Here is a 19399-nt window from a genome sequence, read left to right as displayed (position 1 = left end):
GAGTTTGGGCTTTGGGGTCAGAATTACTGAGCTCTGCATCAGAGGCGAATTCCACCACGTCTGTTTTTTTTGCTATCTGCAGAGAAGTCAAAACTGTGTGGATTGCAGTGTTTTCATGAGATTATGTCCATGGTCAGTTAACTTATAATTAAATAATTTGTTCCAACATTTTGTAATAGTGTGCAAACAGGGGCTTGCATCTTTCTAACTTGCACAGATGAAAGACATCAAACTAGTTTTTACTTGTTTCAAAAGAGGAAGTAACAGAACATTGTACCTAATGATTTGTATTTAATTTAATATTATTACACTGACTTTTATCAGATATCAGAAAATCATAATAGAATATCTGAGATTTTAGTTTAATTTGTTGATAGATTTCAGTTATAACAATGATTTTTAATTGGGGAGATTTCAGGTAGTGTAATGGCATGTAAGTGATATAATTGTTAATGTAGTGACTTGTAGCTGAAAGATTTGAGTTAGTGTAGCAAATTTTATCTGATGGATGGATTTCAGTCAGTGAAGTGAATGGTAAGAAGAGTGAAATGTTCTCACTGCAGAGAGAGAGAGAGAGAGAGAGAGAGAGAGAGAGAGAGAGAGAGAGAGAGAGAGAGAGAGAGAGAGAGAGAGAGAGAGGTCACATTTTACCCCAGCTAACACTGCAGATGTACCTCAGAATCACACTGTGCAAATTTTGGACGCAGTCATTAAATGACACATGACACAGTATCAACACTGCGTACACACTCATTACACACTACAGATTGTGGTGACCTTAATGGTTCATGGTGAAGATGAAGATGTCCATTAATCCTGAACAGATCCACACATTTCACACCGTACCTCTTTCCCATTCTAATTACTTTCCCCCAGTCTCATTTTCTGGTGTGTTAAAATGATGGGTTAGCCAACTAGACTCCTCCATTAATTTTATGTGGTTTCAATTACACCTTTGTAGTTCTAAATGAATGGTCATTAACCAACACTAAGAACGTAACGTTTGATTTAATCAGAGCGTTTTTTGGCGAGGGAAGACTACCACCTTAGTGTATAAAGATGACTGATTGGCTTTGTTGGCAGAGCTCCGTGACATCAGCCGCCTAGATGCCCTGCCTCGGGACCGTCGCTCGTTGTTGTGGGGTAGGACGGCGTGTGTCACCCCGCTCTCTGTAACCGTGCCCACGTCGCTCATATCGCTCGGGGCAGATGGCGGGGTGGTACTCCAGAGAGGGAGCGCGGCGTCGCAGCCAGTGCCACACAGCTGTCCAAGCCCCCGGTCCAGAGAGAACCTGTCTCTCGCCTGGGCCGCCAGCTCCGGGCCAAGAGGAAGTCCCAACTGGGCCAACAGGAAGTCAGAAGTGGGCCAAGAAGAAGCCTGTGTCACAGATGGAGGGGTGGCTGCTGAATGGCTGGGCTTTCTCTGCACCCTCTCCGTTTCAGCTGACAGTGAGCACAAAGTACAGATGGCGAAATCCAAAATCTTGGAAAGTCCGGAATTTGTAATTTAATTGTCCTTTCTTTTGTGACAGCATTATGCTAGGAGGGTGCCCTAACAGCATAATGTATTGTATATTATATTTTACTAAAAAAAAGGCATGCACATTGTAAAACATAACAATTGTATTAGTTGGGGAAAAAGACAAGAGAGGTTAAGAAAAAAAATGAAAGGGGGGGATATGTGAGAATTTTTCCCTGTCGATACGTGAGAAAATGAGATGTGAGTTTGTGGAGCGTGAGTGTGCCGCGTGTTGTTATTTCCTTCTCGGTAATTAAGCCCCAGGCTCCTGCACATCGGGGTGTGCTTGACGTGCGAGTGTCACCGAGAGAGCCGCTCCTGCTCGCTGGATGTGCTAATTAACACCCCTGTGGGTCTGAGGGGCCTGGCCCAGCCCAATGAGGCTGACAGGGTGTCCCAGCAGAGACCCAGCCCAAATGAGAATGTTCCCCTTCTGAGCCCGGCGTTTTTATTTCGGGGGGTGGGGGGGGGGTCGCTACCCCCCCCTAACGGAACCGGGCAGACAGCGGCGTCCAGGGCAGTGGCGGTAAAAATGACGTGGTGGAGAAGCGCGGGGGAAAGAAGCGGTCACACGGCTCTGCTGCATCCTGGAACTGCCAGTGTAGCGGAATATGCGCGCCTGTCTGCTTTAATATGTACCCTGCTTGCTCCTTGCTGTTTGGCAGGGCTTATCTCCTGAGGTGATCCGTTCACACGTGCTGTTTGCCCTCTCCCTTTCCTTCCTGTTTCAGGATGTTCCTGCTTGCAGCTTTGCACTGCTTTTCTGCTGCGCGCTCTGAAGTGTTCCCCGACAAAGTCAAATTTGACTGACGGTAATTCCTTTACAAACAGCTCTTAAGCCTTTTTGAGAACGTACACCGGCTTTGTGAGGGTGTCTGGCAGCTGTACCTCCTAATCCGGTTCTGTTTCCGTCTGCGGGGGCGCTGCGGCGGACTCCGGAGGAGCGGCGAACAGACCTTGGGGTGTTTACGATCCGTCCCATTCAGAGAGTCGTTAATCCCAGCACAGACTGGCACGTGTATCCGGTGGCTGAGAACATCAGAAATCTTTCGCTGATGTACCAGCGGTGATGTGTGCTTGCCTGTGTTCAGTTGCTTTAGCCCCAGATGTAGTGTGTTACAGCGTGTGTTACAAAGACAAAAAGTTTGTACTTGTCACCTGTGGAGCAGAGGTTTACAGCGGTGTCACCTGGCCCTGCTGCTCTTCTGGATGCATTTAGACAGTTGTCTTCAGGTTTCCCTCTGTGGAGACACAGCTCAGTGAGCAAAGGGTTTGTGGGAGTTCATCCTGGCCCAGTACAGATTTCAGCTGTCTGCTGTTACAGCCCGCCCTTCCATTTATCTCGCCCAGCACACGAAGTGTCGTGCGCTAATAAGAGACAGACTTAAAATAAGAATGAGTCAGCCCTACTTCCTGATGAAGTCTGTTGTTAGAAAGCCTCTCAGGTGACTAAAGATACATTCAGCTGGGTAAAAGCGGCATCCCAGTGGCATGTTTTAGTAATGAATGAGAGGGGGGAGGGGGGAGGGAAGCCTGCTTTCAGTGGCTGAGGTAAATAATGTGAGGCACTGTGTTTGACCTCTCTGAGTCAGCTGCAGCCCGTGATGAAGATCAGTGAGCTGGTGGAGGGAGTCTGTGTAAAGGACAGTTAACACAGCAGACAGGAGCCGTGTGTCAGGCCTGATGACCCTGCTGGAAACTGAGATAACGTATACGTAAAGGCTGACCAATCAAAAACGTCAGTGGGTGGGCCAGCACACAGCACACCAGCACACTTTTCTCATTACCTAACTGACAAGTGGGCAGCAAGTAGCTCTCCTCCATGTGATTTGGAATGGTCCAAGTGTACTTATCAAACATATATTTGATACTGGATGTGGCAGGTCATTACACATAGTTGAGGAGAGAGGTTAGATGGACACTGTTGGTTGGTTGCAGTAACATTCATGACCAAAGGTCATGTAGGGGCTCGTTGGGCAGCCAAGGCCTGAGATCAGTATTCCCGCCCTGTGATAAGATCTGTTTTGTGTACGTAAAAAGCATAACAGTGCCTCCTACTGGCTGCAGACAGGTGTGATAAAGAAAGGTGTTTTCAGAGTGACAGGAACTGCTGATAAATCACAGGGCACAACAAGTCAAAGAGGAGTGAGTGCTGGGAAGAGGAAACACAGGTGCAATCTCATGCCATTAGACCTGGCTAGGCAGGCCAGCGGGCACGCGTCCAGGGCTCACATGCACAGCGGGGGCCAGGGCAGTCTGACAGCCCAGCTCTTAGCGTGGCCATCTCTCCAGGCCAGTCCTCCAGTCCTCTCTGCTGCATCCCCATTTCCACCTGAATGTAAAAAGGGGGAGAAAAATCAAAGCTCTGTTTCTTCATTAAAGAGCCTTATTATCCGTCATCGCTTTCAGCGTGAAGCGCTGGCGGCTCTGCTTCCAGCCCAGGAAACCCGCATCAGCTTCTCTCACTGCTGTCCGTCGGACATTCAAATGAAATGACACCACGAGAACAGAAGCTTGGTAATTGCCAGTACCTGTATCAAATGCGAAAACGTCCCCCATCCACGGAGGTGCGCTTCATGTCTGGGCTGCATCTGTGTCCCCCTGATGTGCTGCTCCATGCTCTCACCATCAATCTGAGCGTGCACAGCCCTTCAAGGTTTTGCTCACGTTACCACGGAGACGGCAGAACTCGCAGCCCGTCCGTAATGAGTATGTCTTGTCTGGAGGATGGAGCTTTTTTTTGAAGTCAGTGCCTTACAAACATCGGTTTTTGAGACAAAGAGTTTCAAGAGGGGAGGAGATTCTTCAGTTGTTTGTAAAGTCTGGGAAAACACACTGGACTGCTGACAAACGCATGTAAAGATTTACTGTAGATACCCATACAGATAACATTAACCAAAATATAAGAGATGGTGGTGGTAGAGTGAGGCTTCATAAACCTGCTGATGCACAGACAGTTTTTGATGTGTGTGAACCAACCCAAAGACTGGCTGTCCATACTGAATGCAGTATTTTTGCTTCAAAACAATGAGTCACTGAAATGATTCTCCCCCTATTTTTAGATTCATGGAGTCACACTCATCCTATCACCAGCACAGCATCGATATAAATGTTGCTTCGGATTGGTGGAGATATAGAAAGGCCTGCGCACATATGGCTAACGGTGTTATTTCTTCAACAGGGGAGAAAAGCACAGGAACAATTGCTTTCCCTTTGAGAGGAAATGCATATCTTTTTTTATTCCACTGTCGTGAAAGTGCATTTGGAAGCCCCCACTTTAGCGGATAATCCTGTTCTCTCCCGGATTTCGGCAATGACCCTCACCGCCTCTCGCAGTGAGTTTAGGGCCCGCTCATTGATTCGTCTCCCTCTCTCCCTCTCTCCCTCTCTCCCTTCCTCTCTCTCTCTCCCTCTCTCCCTCTCTCTCTCTCTCCCTCTCTCTCCCTCTCTCTCCCTCTCTCTCTCTCTCTCTCTCTCTCCCTCTCTCTCTCTCTCTCTCTCTCCCTCTCTCTCTCTCTCCTCTCCTCGCAGAGGAAGAGGTGGAAAATTTCGATGTTTCCAGCTTGCAGGAGGAAGCGCTGCGGAACATCGAGGCTGACAGCTTCTGGTGCATGAGCAAACTGCTGGACGGCATTCAGGTAAATTGATTCCCCGTCCGCCGCCGGTGTGCGCCGGCTGATTAATTTCATGGCTGTGCGGAGCACCTCTGGGAGAGAGGGAGAGGGGGATGTGCGTGCAGGAATGGAGAGGGAGAGAGAAGGAGAGAGAGAGAGTGGGGGAAAGAGGGCTTCCAGTCCCCAGCGCTGAGTCGCGCCGTACCGTCCTGCACCTCTCCAGGAATAAAGTGCATGATGAATATTCCCGCCCCGCTCCGCAGTCAGATGCTGCCTTTTTACCCATGAGGCCCGGCGGTGAGCGCGCGCCCAGGGAACACGGCACTGCTCCACACTGCGTCTCTCGCTCGCGCTCTCTCCCTCTCTCTCTCTCTCTCTCCCTCTCTTCCTCTGTGTCTCTAATTGATTGAAAGCTATAAAGGCACAAGTGGTGTTGTGGTTGCCTTGATGTATCTCGCCCCAGGGACTCGTGGGTAGACAGTATTGCCAGGTAGGTGGTTAGCTCGGGGTAAAGCGATACACCATTATAGTTAAAGTGCTGGGATCCAGGAGCCGGCGCTATTCCCAGGTGGCGTGCTCAGGTCTCCGGCAGTGTTTGTGTGGTGTTGTTTTTCCCCTGCCGATGAGAGAGGGTGCAGCTGTGATGGGCCGTTTGATGTGCACACGAGTTGACTTGCAGCCAGGATTGGGGGGAGGGGGCAGGGGGGGTCTGAGGGAGGCGGGGAGTAGGAGTACATATCAAATCAGCATGCCAAAATAGGTCTCTTGGGGGTATGTGTATGCTCACACGAACACATGGGCATGCCAGGCACACAGATGCACATGCTATACATATGCATGCTTGCGCACACACACGCGCTGCACACACATGCTCACTCATACACACATGTGCACATACACACAGGCACAGATAGGTATACATACATGCATATGGACAGTATGCTTTACGTATTCGTGCTTGTACTCATGTTTACAGACATACATGCACTGTGTACACACACACACACACACACACACAGTGCTCCTGCCTCGCCAGAGGACAGGGGGTGCATTAGTATGCAGTGATTGATCTCCCTTCACTCATGGTTGAGATTAAAGATTCACTCCAAGCCGCACAACCTTTGGTGCTGGTTTTGTCTCTTAATTGCCGCAGTAATTTGTGTGTTCAAAGCTGGTTTTCTCAGGCATTAATGGTTTTTAGCTCATTGTCTCCCTCGCAACCTCGCCGAACTGGGAGGTCCCGGGGAGCGTTTGTTCGGGGGCGGTTATCTGAACTGCACCGTGCTCACGCACACAATCGCTCCCTGTCAGCCCTTTGAGAAATCCCATCCATCGCCGTGAGAGCAAACGTCAATTGTGATTACCATTGTTGCCCTGAATCCCATTTCATCTGGAAATGAAGTTTGTATTCTTCAACGTTGAATGTATTTAACAGTGGTAACCCAGCTAAATGATTTCTCTTTGTCTGAGCGAAAGAGAGGAGAGATGGTATTTAGCGTGGGTAAATGATAGGCTGCAGTGTGATGTCGATGGGTGAATGTTTCTTTTGAGGGCTTTTATGAAGGCCACGGTGTAGCATTCAGTCGAAAAGATCGTCATGTACTCCTGCCCTTTACTCCACGTTGTGAATCAATCAAGTTTTATTTGGTTCAGAAGCCTGTACAATTGCATAGTCATCGGGTACCTTAGGGGGCACTATTTCCAGAGGGGATAGTTTAAAAAAAATGTACTGAAAAAATGAAAGACTATTTCATGACTGCTTGCAGCGAATAATTGTGGAAAAAGGGGGTAGAAAAATGAATGAAAAAGCACTTGTGTTTTTAAAATATATTTATATATTGTTGTGTGTTTATATTTATATTTCATATGTTTAAGTAATCATATTACTTACACATATGAAGTTATTTATAATATATTTCATACGTGTGAGTAATTGTATTACTTACACATGTGAAATATATTATATTTGTTATATATGTGTGGTCAGTCTGCTGCAGGGCATTGTGAGAGAGGGATCCACTTAATCTGTGGTTAATGGGAGCTTGCTGGTGATTGAAAAGGTCAACGGTGTAAAGAGTTCTCTGGGCGCTTTGACATGCAGAAGATCCATCACAAACACCAGGAGTGAATCCATCTGTGCCAAAATGAGAAATGCTTGTCACTCTAGTTGTTGGAAACACCAGCCGTTATCAGAGAATTCTCTCCCCGAAGCCACGGCATGACAAAAAATACATCTGCAGCATTTCCGCTGTGATGGAGTGTGTGTGTGTCTGTCTGTGTGTGTGTGAGAGACAGAGAGAGTGTGTCTGTGTGTGACTGTGTGTGAGAGAGAGTGAGAGAGTGTGTGTGTGTGTGTGTATGTGTGTGTGTGTTTATGAGAGAGAGAGAGCGCGTGAGAGTGCATGAGTGTGTACGTGTGTGCTTGTGTGTGTGTACGGCAGATAACTTGCTCTGGACAAGTCTAGTCCATGTCTGCTGGGTTGTCTCTCCTCTTGGCCATACCAGTATACCAGCATTCCCAGTCATGTCCTGTGCAGCTGGGCTCAGGAATACTGCCCTGAACAGTGCGACTCTCAGCTGCATAACGACACCCTCAGTTTCAGTCCAATCTCCATCTCCGTCTCAGTCCAGTCCCAGGACACTCCCTCTGTTCTGCCCCTTAACCAGCATGTTTGGCCCTGTTGCTTTCTCTTGATGAAGAATCGGCCCCCGGTGCATATCACTGTACCTCAGGTCATGAGGTCTCTTTCCTTCTGAAGAAGTCTTACAAGCAGCTCCCCCGTCGCGTAAACTGCCGCGTTTTAATTTCTGTTTCACCCGCCTGAGAGCTTATTTGGGTAAATTCCCCTGGCCTGTTACTTTTGTAAATGTGTCTGTTTAACTACAGAGGAAATCTTAGCTTTTTTTACGGAGATTGATTTGTCTCCCCAAAGGCTTTGGCACAATAATCCGTCAGACACAGTGAGGCTTGTGTGGCAGACATCACCATTCCCCTGTGTAAAGCAACAAGCGAGAACAAAGAATGCCGAAAAGGGAGCGCCGGGTTTGTGCTGTCGAAGTGGATTAATGGCGGCGGTGCGTACCCCAGCCCCTGTTCTGTGACTGAAGTAGTGTGGAGCCAGTTAAATTCCTGGAAATGCTCATGCCAGCCCCTGTCTGATGACTGACAGTAGTGTGGCATTGTAGAGTATTGGGTGAGCTGCGGGTTCAAATCCTAGGTGTCACCCTGGCGTTGTACCCTGGAGAAACCTTCTAGCTGTACTAACACCAAGTCATTTGTAGAGAGGGCACAACAATGTAACTCGTCAGTGATGTTCCTCTTTATGTACAGTGCCCCTCTGACTCCAGCTGCTGTACTGCAGGTTTGGATAGCTCCCTGAGGTTTGTCTCATTGTGACCTCCTTGGGGATGGAGTAGACATGTATCCCGTTTTCCTTTTTCCCCGTGGTCCTGTGAGTTTCTAACAGTTGGTCAGAGGAGCCTGTTGATAATACTGCACACATCAGTACATTGTGGCTGCTTTCACATATTCGTTTCGCATTCGGCACATTCAACAGGAATGGACTGTGGTCATGTGTGTATTGCTGGTCAGGGCTGTGGGTCCCTGCCTGTGCCCAGGTACACTCAGTATGACTGCAGCTGCCTCTATATTTACATACACTTCCAAACATGATTATTATGTAGGTTTTTGTCAGCATTCACTGATTAAATTAACATTGGGCGCATTTTGCAAACATTGTGTCTGGATGCGTTGTTGACCAGAGCTCAGAGCCACCAGCCATTTGGCTTGAAAGCCCTGTGGTTGCGTGTTTACATTATCTCCATAAGCTTATGTCTACACATGATCCGTTCCATTGCCAAAACTGTATGTTACTCTCAGATATCCAGCACACACTGCTTGTGTGACCACTTGCCAATGATCTTGTGCATGGTCTTTGCTACAGTAAACACAGGTAGCTGGGCCTGCTACCCAGGATGCATTGGGGGGGGCAGACACAGCCCTCCAGCTGCCTCAGTAAGATTAACAGTCCTCCTCTAGGCCCCCCCTGCAGCTTGGGGATCAAGGGGTTTCGGGCAGGGAGGCGGGAGGGGGGGGGATCACAAACTAATTAAGGTCATAATGGAGTTCAGGACTGTTAAAATTGTTTATAAATCATTAGGGGGAAACAGGCTTTCCCTTGTGTCCTACACATAATTAGCCAGAGCCAAGGTCATGATAACAGCCGCACACACCCCGGTGTGGAGTGTGCATGCTCAGAGCTGTGGTTGTGGCAGAATGCTCTGTATGCATGTTTGAAGGGAGGGGTTGGCGGGGGGGGGGGGGGGATGGGTACACACCAGCATGCCTCTTATATTATTCCCTAAATAAATATAGAGTGGCCCCCAGGGGGCCTCAGCCAGTGAGGCACACTTCCGACAATATTAATGAGCTGCGTGCTTATTTAGCCTATTCATTATTCGCAGAAAAATCAGGAAGAACAAATAGAAGCTGAAAGCCTTTACTTTGTTGCTGCTGGAGGTTTGTTTTCTCAGCACCCCGACGTCTTGATGCAAACAAAGCAAATACGATGACAAATCAAAATCCGAAGTCGACCTTGTTCTCCTCGATTTTCTGTGTTGGCGGAAGTACATTTTTCAGATTTCTTCATACAAAGCCGAGGAAATTGAGAGAGCACTCAGAGAAGAATCTAAGCTCACAGTCTTCCTGGCATTGGTTAAAGACACATTCTGTAATGGTGAGAAACTCCTCTCGCTGAAGGTTGCTTTGATCCAGCCTAAAGGCAAGTTGCTCTCAGATCAGGGTTTTGCTTGGTCGTTGGTTAGATGTTCAAGCTTCAGCTGCATTAGGTAAGCGTCTCTGCCTTTACGTTCTGTTCATCTAATATGTGTCACAGCTTCGTTGGGCCTTTGTCCAAGAATACAGATCTACAGCCCCCAGAGACATGTTTTCAAATGAGAGGCCATCGACGTTCCAGAAATAACAGAAGAGATTTGTTTGTCTATTAAGCCTCTGGTTGAGTCATGCTCTGATAAAGATTTACTTGTGTTCATTGAGAAATAATATCAATCTGACTGGAGCGGGCAGTCAGACAATTTGATTTGGCGAACGTGTCTTTTTGACGTGATGGAGGGGTCATATTGACAGAAACATTGGGGCGAGCCGCGTAATGACTTACGGGTTGTCCGCGACTTTTGAATCGGTCTCCCGGCAGCCCATTCATCTGTCCGTTACACGGTTAGCATTGATTGACGTGTCATCCTCGATCCCCGGGCAGCGTTAACCTCGAGGAGCGGCGCCGAGCCGAGACGTGGGAGGGGGGACCGCGCCGTCCTTGAACACTCTGATTGGACGGCGCGCCCGCCCGCCCGCACGCATACGCCACGGCTGACGGACTGCGCTCCTTCCATTGGTGCCGCCACTGTGAGCCTGTCGGTGCGGAGGAGCGCGGAGAAACGCAGCTGCGGTTTCTCCTTTAGGTCAGAGGCGTGCCTGAAAGCAGGTGCCTCTGTCCCTCACGGTGTAGCATCTCGCTGATTACCTCTCCCCCTCATCCCCCACACGCGCCTCATCACATTGCACACGCAGAGCAGACGAAAGAGAGGAGATTCTCTTTCTGCCAGCGCTGCAGGTGTAGCCACGAGCCCTGATCTGAGAACAGTGCTGCTGTTCGGCGCTGTGCTCTGAGATGTGAATGTGTATCGCAGGGCTGATGAAGATGGCGCGTCTCTAGCAGGCAGCGGGGGCCTGGCTCAGTCGGACGCTCCTGACGGGCAGGTGGGGGTGGGCGGGGCAGGGAGAGCTGCTCTCCCTCTCCTTACAGACAGGTGTGCTTCTCTGTGTCGGGTCAGTGCTCACTCTTTCAGACACACATGCTCATGCACACACAGACACATACTCTTTCAGGCATGCATGCTCACTCACCCAGGCACGAACACCCTTTCGCACACTGACGCGCTCTCTCACACACACATACACACACTCATTGAGTCTATGAAGCACACATGCTCTCACTCATGCACACGCGTACACACGCTCATTCACAGGCACACGAGCTCATATCCACCCGTACAGATGCTCCACAGTCACACAGAGGGGCCCTCGGAGTGTTTGAAATAAAGAGGCGCATGTCCCGCGGCGAGAGGGAGGAGGCGTGGAGGCATTGTCATGCGGTTGTCGCTGACAGCGACTTTGAGATGTCGGGGAGATAAGCACGTGATCCGCGATTGTTTGCACACAGAGGAGAGGGCTCGAACCGGGTCGCCTCCGATAACAGGCACGCCCGAATGAGCGGGGGGCGGGGAGAGAGGGAGGCGCTGACGGAACCGCGGCTCAATAGCAGACAGGCCGCGAGCCCGGCCCCCCTCCGCTCGCCGGGCCGCTATCCCGGCTCTTATCTCTGTAATTGATACCGCCATCGATCTCCTTTTTTGTTGTCGTGTTGTGTCCTGTGCTGCGGATGCTTTTACTGAGGGTGTTTTTACCCGCAGCCGCGGTACCTTGTCCGGCCATTTCATTTAATGTGTAATGGAGCACAGAAGAGACACCCCCCCACCCGCCTTCATTAGACCCTGTGCAATAGGATCGCCTCGGCTTCAGCCTTGTGAGCAACTGTTCGCATCTGGTTCCGCTAATCAAAATGAGTACGGACAACGTGGCGCGAGGAGAAGATAAGAAATGATTGATATAGCGCCTTTCCAGAAAGGACGACCCGTCGCGTGCCGTGACCACGAGCTTTGATGGACAGCTTGCATTCTTCCAGGCCCGCGGGGTCCGCCGGTTTTCGCTCCCACTCAGCGGCGTAATTCAGGGGCCCTCGTGTGAAAACACCACGCGTCCTGGGTGCTAATAAGGTGCAAATTGAAATGTAATTGTACAGCAACACCTACGGGACTATAGGCAGGGGGGCTGGGATTGCCCAGCCCTGCGTTACACGATCAAAGCATGATACCATCCCAAACTCACAGCTCTTTTTTTCTGTTTTTAAAATGAAGTCCTCAACTCCCCTTTCCATAAGCCTATGTAACGGTGTTTTTTTCTGTACAAAATGGACGGCAGAGTCACCCCATACACAAAACACAAGGCTCTCTCCCCATCTTTCCTTTGAGGTGCGGGTTTTGAGGGGCTAACTGATAACTGATTGGATCTAAATGTACAGTGTCCATTGGGTTTGGGAAGTGTTTGGTGGTGTGAACGCTCTCATGTGGGTGTCCGTGTTCTTGTGGTGAGTGTGCAGTAAATGAGGGCCTGTCCTCATGGGTTTCCCTGTCGTGTCTCTGTGTGGCCCCAGCTGATTATCATTCAAGCTGGTTCTCTGCGCTGAAAGCCACCTGTTTTGGGCAGGAACCTGTGCTCTCTCTGAGACCACCACCCGGTCTCAGAGAACGTCAGGAGGCCGAGGTTAAAGTTCACATCAGAAGAGCTCACCCGTGCACCGCAGAACAGGTTGACCCCCCCCCCCCCCGGTCATGTACCCCAGCGATAGGACAGATGTTCACAGGACGTGTCGCACGTGCGTATGAGAGGGGGCAGCGGGTTAATGACAGCCTTTTGTCACCGTGGAGACCCGCCTTTTGCCATTCCGAGGTATTTAACGATGGCCGTGGTCATGATAGAAGGATTCATTAAAGCGGAGAGGCCACCTCGTCTCTGGAGTGGCTTTAATAATGCAGACAGAATTAGAGGAGCCTATGGGAAGGCTTACCGCTCACTTAAGTCTGACCCTGGGCTGTAATTTAACAGGGAATCGCATTATGGTATAAACAAAGCATGGCAGAGCAGTAGATTTAGAAATAAAGGACCTGCCATGTGGATGAGCGTAATGAAAAGAGCTGCCTCGTGAAACACCTGGTACCAGGACCAGGCCGGGGGCCGCCTCTCCAGCAGCGATCAGCCACTATCCCTCTGATCAGAACACGTCTGCCACAGGTGTGACCGCACCTCTGCAGGGTCGCAGGAACCAGGGGTGGCGGCTGAGGGTGGAGGTGGGGGGCGGCGGTCGTTTTGTATTCAGTTCGTCCCTCTGTAGCACACCCCTTTGCACTGCAAGCTGCACAGCTGGGCTTGAAGGACGGGGAAGTTGTTTAGTGGATAATCACTCCCTTCTTTGAAAAAAGAGGGGAAGGAGGGAGAGAGGGAAAGAGGGGGAGAGAATTAGGGAGAGAAGGGGAGAGGGGGAGGGAAGGGGAGAGGGGGAGGGAGAGTGTTGGCAGATGCTGTTTTTCTAAGCTCAGTAGATTGCACACTAAAGCACCTCTCTGTAAAAGCACATGGAAAGTGGAGCCCTGTGCACTGGCCTGGGGAAATCTCAGGCTGAGCCCTCCTTCTCCACTGCTCTCTGTCCTCTCACCCAAAAACACTACACTACACACCTGTGAACACCCAGCATGCTGTGCTGTTTACACTGGAAGTGAAAGTTCAGTCTTGTCTCCATACTTGTGCCTGTATTTAGAGTTGATTAGAGCAAGCTGGTTTTCAGACCTGACCTTATTACGGTGCTGTAAAAACCTCTTTCATTTGGTCTCTGTAAGATGTCATTAGGTTTTCTGAAAAGGTGTCAACTTTTTAAATATAATAAATGTCATTTTCTTTTCAGAGAAGAATGTTATGTTGAAATATTTTAATCCTAATGTTCAGCAGGTTGCTGTGATACTCGTCCTCTCTGATATTTGCAATAAGGGCACCGATGTGCCGTCTCTTTCCTTGTCTTGAATTCTTTTATCTTGAAAGGGTTTACTTCATATTAAAATATGACAGTAGTTAGGAGAACACTGACACACACACACACACACACATCCTGTCCGAGGTTTCGCCCACCTACACGCTTACACACACGCACACACACACACGCACACGCACACTCACTCTCAGCAAGACAGGGCTTGGGGGCGTAGTGTAATGCTCTCAGCAGGGTTTTCATGGCCAGCCCACTCAATCTGTGCTGGGTTCACCCGCTCCCTGATCTCACTCTGCGTTCAGGTAATTGCTGTGAAATATGTGTCCGCATCAGAACTATTGTTTATCAATATCCATGTCTGGTGCCTTTGTGTTTGGGAGGGTAACATTATGATTCATCGCTCTTAACCTTTGTTTCCCTCTGCAATTGTTTCACTGTTAAGTGCGCTGTGAGAGGGCACTGCCGAGAAATTTAACCCCCCAAGAGTTAATTTAACCCTTTGATAAGGCAAGGCTGGTTTTCAAGTGCCAACCACTCGAACCCGGGGCAATACGAGCACGCACCTTCTCTGTTCTCTGCTGCTGTGACCGTTATTACGCAGAGAAATGAAGGTGCTAATGAAACCGCACCGAGGGCGAGAGGATTAAGATGAATATTATCACTTAATTATCCCGCTCACTATTCCCGGCACGTTGCCAGGGGATGCACGGGCGATTGTGATTACTCTTCGTTAGCAAGTGGATGTGGTGGCTGTAAATGTGCTCAGGTGAAATAGTGAATATCGGTGCTGAATGTGCTGAGATTGCATTCGTCCTCTTTTCCGGGAATTGCGGCGGTGAATTAATTGTAGCAATTGTAGGATGTACCGAGGACCGCTACGTACGGTTTTTCCCCCACAATGCCTCTCTGCTACTGACCTTATAGTGTGTGTTGGCCCTGTTACTTAACCTCTCTGTGAGAGACCCACACTGTTCAGCCATCCAGTAATTTTCCCACAGTGCCCGGCCTCCCTCGCTGGTGACCCCACAGTGTGCAGCCACCTGATAATTTACCCACAACTCCCTGCCTCTTGGTGACCCTCAGTGTGCAGTGCCCATAATTACCCACAGTGCCCTGGCTCTCTCCTAATGACCCCGTCTTGCCCCGTGACGTATGTGCGTAGCATGGTGGAGATGTGAGTGATAGGGCATGCCTCCATGACTCCGGAGACCAGTCTTTCCGTTTCTGCAGGGTGTTTCTTGGTATCCAATTTTACCTCTGGGTGGAACCAGGGGGCTCAGGGAGATGTCGGGGAATGGGTCAGGTAACGGTCCAAGGGCGGGCTGTCACTCAGGCTTGAGGGGAAGGAGTGTCTGGAGCTCACATGGATGGAAGGAACAATTTGGGAAAAGAATAATGTGTGCCTTTGTGAATGTGTGCTCAAGGTCAGCAGTGAATGAAAGGCTACTCTTCCAGTGCTAAAGAAGCACCAATTACTGCCTTAATCTGACCTTATTCAGCTGCTTCTCAAGGTCACTGAGGGCTCTTCTGTGGAAGAAAATAAACCAAATACCCAAGGAAAGAGCTTTTAAGCTAATAAGAGCTAATGTAAGGGTGTGGCAAGACATTGATTCTGGATTTAGGTGTCTTGACTCTTGCCATTTTCCCAAGAGTGAAGAATGAAATTCAAGTCTCAGGTATACACTGGTCAGGTTACTATAACACAGAACAACCAGAGGCGTCCTTTGACACATAGTGGGGAACCAATTCGCCGAGAGGTCGTAAATTAAACACAATGACAAAGAGTCTTGAAGGTTACCTCTCCGTAATGAGAGGGAGACCCACAGCAGCAGAGCACATGTTGTTTTGGAGTGAAAGCTCACTCGAGCGTGTCAGCACCCGGGCCGGCTACAACAAGGCGTCGCGTCCCAGTAATTCTCCTCCTCTCTCTCTTTTTTTTTTTTTTAATTTCCCAAGGACAACTACACCTTCGCCCAGCCTGGGATCCAGAGGAAAGTGCGTGCTCTGGAGGAGCTGGTTAGCCGGATCGACGGTGAGTACCAGCGACCGGTTCCCTTTCCGGACGGGCTGCGCCTCCGCTGTTTAGCAGGGGGGGGGTGGGGGTGGCGGGGCATTCTCCCAGGACAGGCCGGCCAGCGTGACCGCGGCCTCCCCGTCACAGATGTGTCACCCTCAATCAGCCCCGCCGGCGGCCTGGCCTTTCCCGAGCGCGCCGCTGTGCGCCGCACCGCGCGGCGGTCGAGGGGAAGGCAGCGGAGCGTGGGCTTCTTTCATTACTTTTTATTAAGGCAATATAATCAAAATTCAATGGCAATTTTCTCTGAGGTGGAGCTGCGGTCCAGTGCAGAGCCAGCCAGCGTTCAGCCTGCATTAAACTCAATGATTGTTTTAATTTGGGGGGAGGAAGAGCGCGTGTGCACGAGGGCCTTATTTTTCTCCGCTGCATTTCGGATTTCTCTGCAGGTTTGTTTTTGAGACTCTCTGCTTCACACTGTTACACTAGTTGCTGTTGGTTTTTTTCCTTTCTTTCAGTGTTATTCTGGAATAATTTTGCTCTCGAAGGATCGAAAATAGAGCTAGGTATTTGTTTTTTTGTTTTTGTTTTTTACATTTTTTAGGTCACAGGTTGAAATTATTCCCCTACAGAAATGCAGAATTGAAACATGAGGTGGCTGTCCTTTTCCTTGTAAATATTGTTCATATGGTTTGTGATTAAAAACAGCAACTACAACAAAACAACAAAACATAATATTATTAATAAAACCTTATTAATCCTTGTGGTGAATCACAGAAACAGAGATAAACGTCTGTATGAACTGTTTGGTAGGCATTTTTTTTTTTTTTTCGTTTTCCAAAGATTTTCAAAATTGATGGTGATGAAAAGTATGTTATTATCTGAAATCATCACATTGTAGATAGGCATTTTTGTAAAAGGGCTTATCAGTCTTATTCCTCTGTGCTCTGGCTTGTTCTCCACTTCGCTTCACCTTGTAAGACTTGAGTGTCCTTTTCATGTGGTGTTTATTGTTCTTGTTTCTGCTTATTTCTTAGATGTGCATCGTCTCACTGGCAATCCGGCAGTGTTGACTAAGTGCCTATGAAGAGACTTGCGAAAGAGAACAGATAATATTTGAGATCGGTTTTCAAAGGAGTTTTGCTCCGAGCTGAACGGTCATGCTGTCATTCTTATGTATGAAGCCTCTGTATGAAAATTATCATAATGTCTCTAATATCTGCAGCAGGGGATATTTTTATGTGGTTCCCTTTTACCATGTGAATGCCACTGCGCCTTACAAGCCTACTGGCACTAAAGCGATCCAGAGATATGTAACATTCCTGCCCAATGAGGTTCTGCTTCCTATCGTTTGGGCAAAGATCATCTCTGTGGAGTGAGTTACAATGGATAAAAAAAACGGTTCATGCCTAATGAAAAGCTTAATGTATTGTGCCTCTCTGTTGAATGAGCCTTTGGTTCAGGTTGCAAGTTTAAAAGATGTTCTTATAGGGATAACACAATTACACAAAAAGGAGACCATAATACTTCTACATCAATAACCTGTTTGTGTTAGTGTCATACAAATATCAGTTTCTTTATAAAAAAAAGACATTTAAGTTGAAAGTAAATGGTCGTTGTCAAGCATGCAAGTATTTACTTTTGCCATTGAATCGCATGGCATTGTCTCACCATATTTGGACTTCTAATGAGGCAATTCTACATCTCATCTCAGATAAATGTATCTTGTAAATGCTGACAAACATAAGCCTTTTTTCCACAAGACAACATGCTTGCATTGCGCACTAGTAATACTAATTCTGGCACAATGATCACTATATATGCATCATTGTGCCTTATCATATAAGAACGACTCCTTTGCTGATGACGCAGGTCTCATTGTGTCTTTTAGGCCACCCGCCACAAGAACTTTCTCTCTTTCTCTTTTTCCCCTCTCTCATTCGATCTTTGATTTTCTCCTCTTTGACATGTCAGTAGGTTTTTTTTTTTTTATCAGGGAGCTATTTTTGGTCCTTTATTCCTGTCACATTTGTGAATGAAGCAAAGAAAGTTTCACTACGAGACCAAAGACATCTGGATGTGAAAGCAAAAGTCCATTAGCATATGGCTCATGTTCATCTCTGGTGACTCCTATCATGACTGCAACAAGTAGCTGCTAGCGGCCTTTGTAAAGGCATGATGGGACTTCCATTGCCTTCCTTTACTGAACACAGTACCATCTGTCTACCTCTTTATCCCTGAGAATTGTAACATACATTCTTCATCTCCATCAGATTTTAATGTTGTTTCAGGAAAATCTTGAATGAGAGTGGACATCCACAATGTTGCAAACAATGTTTTTTTTTTTTTACTCATAATTTGGTTTTTAGGACACTGAAAGTTAGGCTTGTGCATTATCCTCAAGAGTAACAAAAGATTTGCTTTCGTCACTCATGTTAAACCACAGTTCAAACACGAGCTACTAGTGATTTCACAGCTGGATCGAGGTGTATTTCTCAAACTTGTCTTGAGCTGGAACGAATGAGAAAGCAGCTATTAGCTTTGCTTGCATAGTGTTTCTCAGCCTACTGCGGAGCCTCAGTCAGAATCTTATACAGGCTTTGAAGCTGTTGCACAGCGAGTGTGGCAAGTATCTGAATGGCTCACTGCTGAGCATAATTTCATTTCTGTTTTATCTGATGTGCTGCCCTGAATGAGCAATGTTTTACTAGGTTTCATCATCTAGACAAAATTGTGTCAGCATGCAAAAAAATCTGAAAATTATTATAATTATAATTCTTCATAACTTCCATTTAGGGTGCTAAATAATAATTTGTGTTATGAGCGGATCAACGTTTTATGGCGAAACGGTCACATCCACCAGTGAGCGCAACCTCTCCCCGGCCCGCTAACTGCCCGGTTGCTCATTGTTCAGTCAGATCGTCAGTCCAAATCGCCCGGCGGCTATCTGGGGCTAGCTCAACCGAGCAAAGCCTTCACTGTTTCGCTCAGCCTGAGCTGCACATTACATTATATTACGTTACATTAAATTCAATGCTATTCAATTAGGCTGAGCGCTCTTGGTGCGCCGGTCTTGCCGAGCATCCAGTGTCTCCAAGCTGAAGCTGTTGTCCAGATGCTCTGAGTGTGTCTCCTCATTGTGGTAGGCATCTGCACGCAGGACACGTGTCAAAGTGTGTGTCAGAGACGGACGGGGGGACTCAGCGGTCGCCCTTCTCCTCTCTGCGGCCGTGACGTCTTCCCGGCGTCCTCCGGTGGACAGAGCCGCTTTGTCATTGTCCAATCGGAGGAGCTGACCTCTTCGTCAGTGTCCAATCTGAGAGGCTGGGACAGACGCTCCTGCCAGAGCGGTTCAGACGGGTCTTTCGAGAAGAGAGCGCTACAGCTGTTGAACATTTGGCGGTTTTCACGCCTGACCGGCGCTTCATTTATCAGCTAATTGAAGCAGATTCGGCTATTAGGTGTGCGTGAGGGTTTCTGTCTCTGTGGGCACAGGAGGCCACACACCGCGGCCATGTCAGGAGACAGGCAGCGTCCCAAAATCTCTTCCGAAACCCGGCGTGTACATTAGACCTCA

General features: G+C 48.4%; 1 protein-coding gene across 3 annotated transcripts in view; it reads left to right on the top strand.

The window, feature by feature from the left end:
* The window catches only part of LOC118770366 (TBC1 domain family member 22A-like), a 125135-nt gene that overhangs the window by 52373 nt on the left and 53363 nt on the right, over nt 1-19399 (top strand). For all 3 annotated transcript variants that reach the window (XM_036517988.1, XM_036517989.1, XM_036517987.1), the window contains 2 exons: nt 5051-5157; nt 15765-15840. In XM_036517988.1, the coding sequence (XP_036373881.1) occupies nt 5051-5157; nt 15765-15840 (183 nt within the window). The remainder of the gene's footprint in view (nt 1-5050; nt 5158-15764; nt 15841-19399) is intronic.

This window comes from Megalops cyprinoides, chromosome 23, assembly GCF_013368585.1.
Source record: "Megalops cyprinoides isolate fMegCyp1 chromosome 23, fMegCyp1.pri, whole genome shotgun sequence".
Lineage (NCBI taxonomy): Eukaryota > Metazoa > Chordata > Actinopteri > Elopiformes > Megalopidae > Megalops > Megalops cyprinoides.
This window is presented reverse-complemented; position numbering and strand designations above follow the sequence as displayed.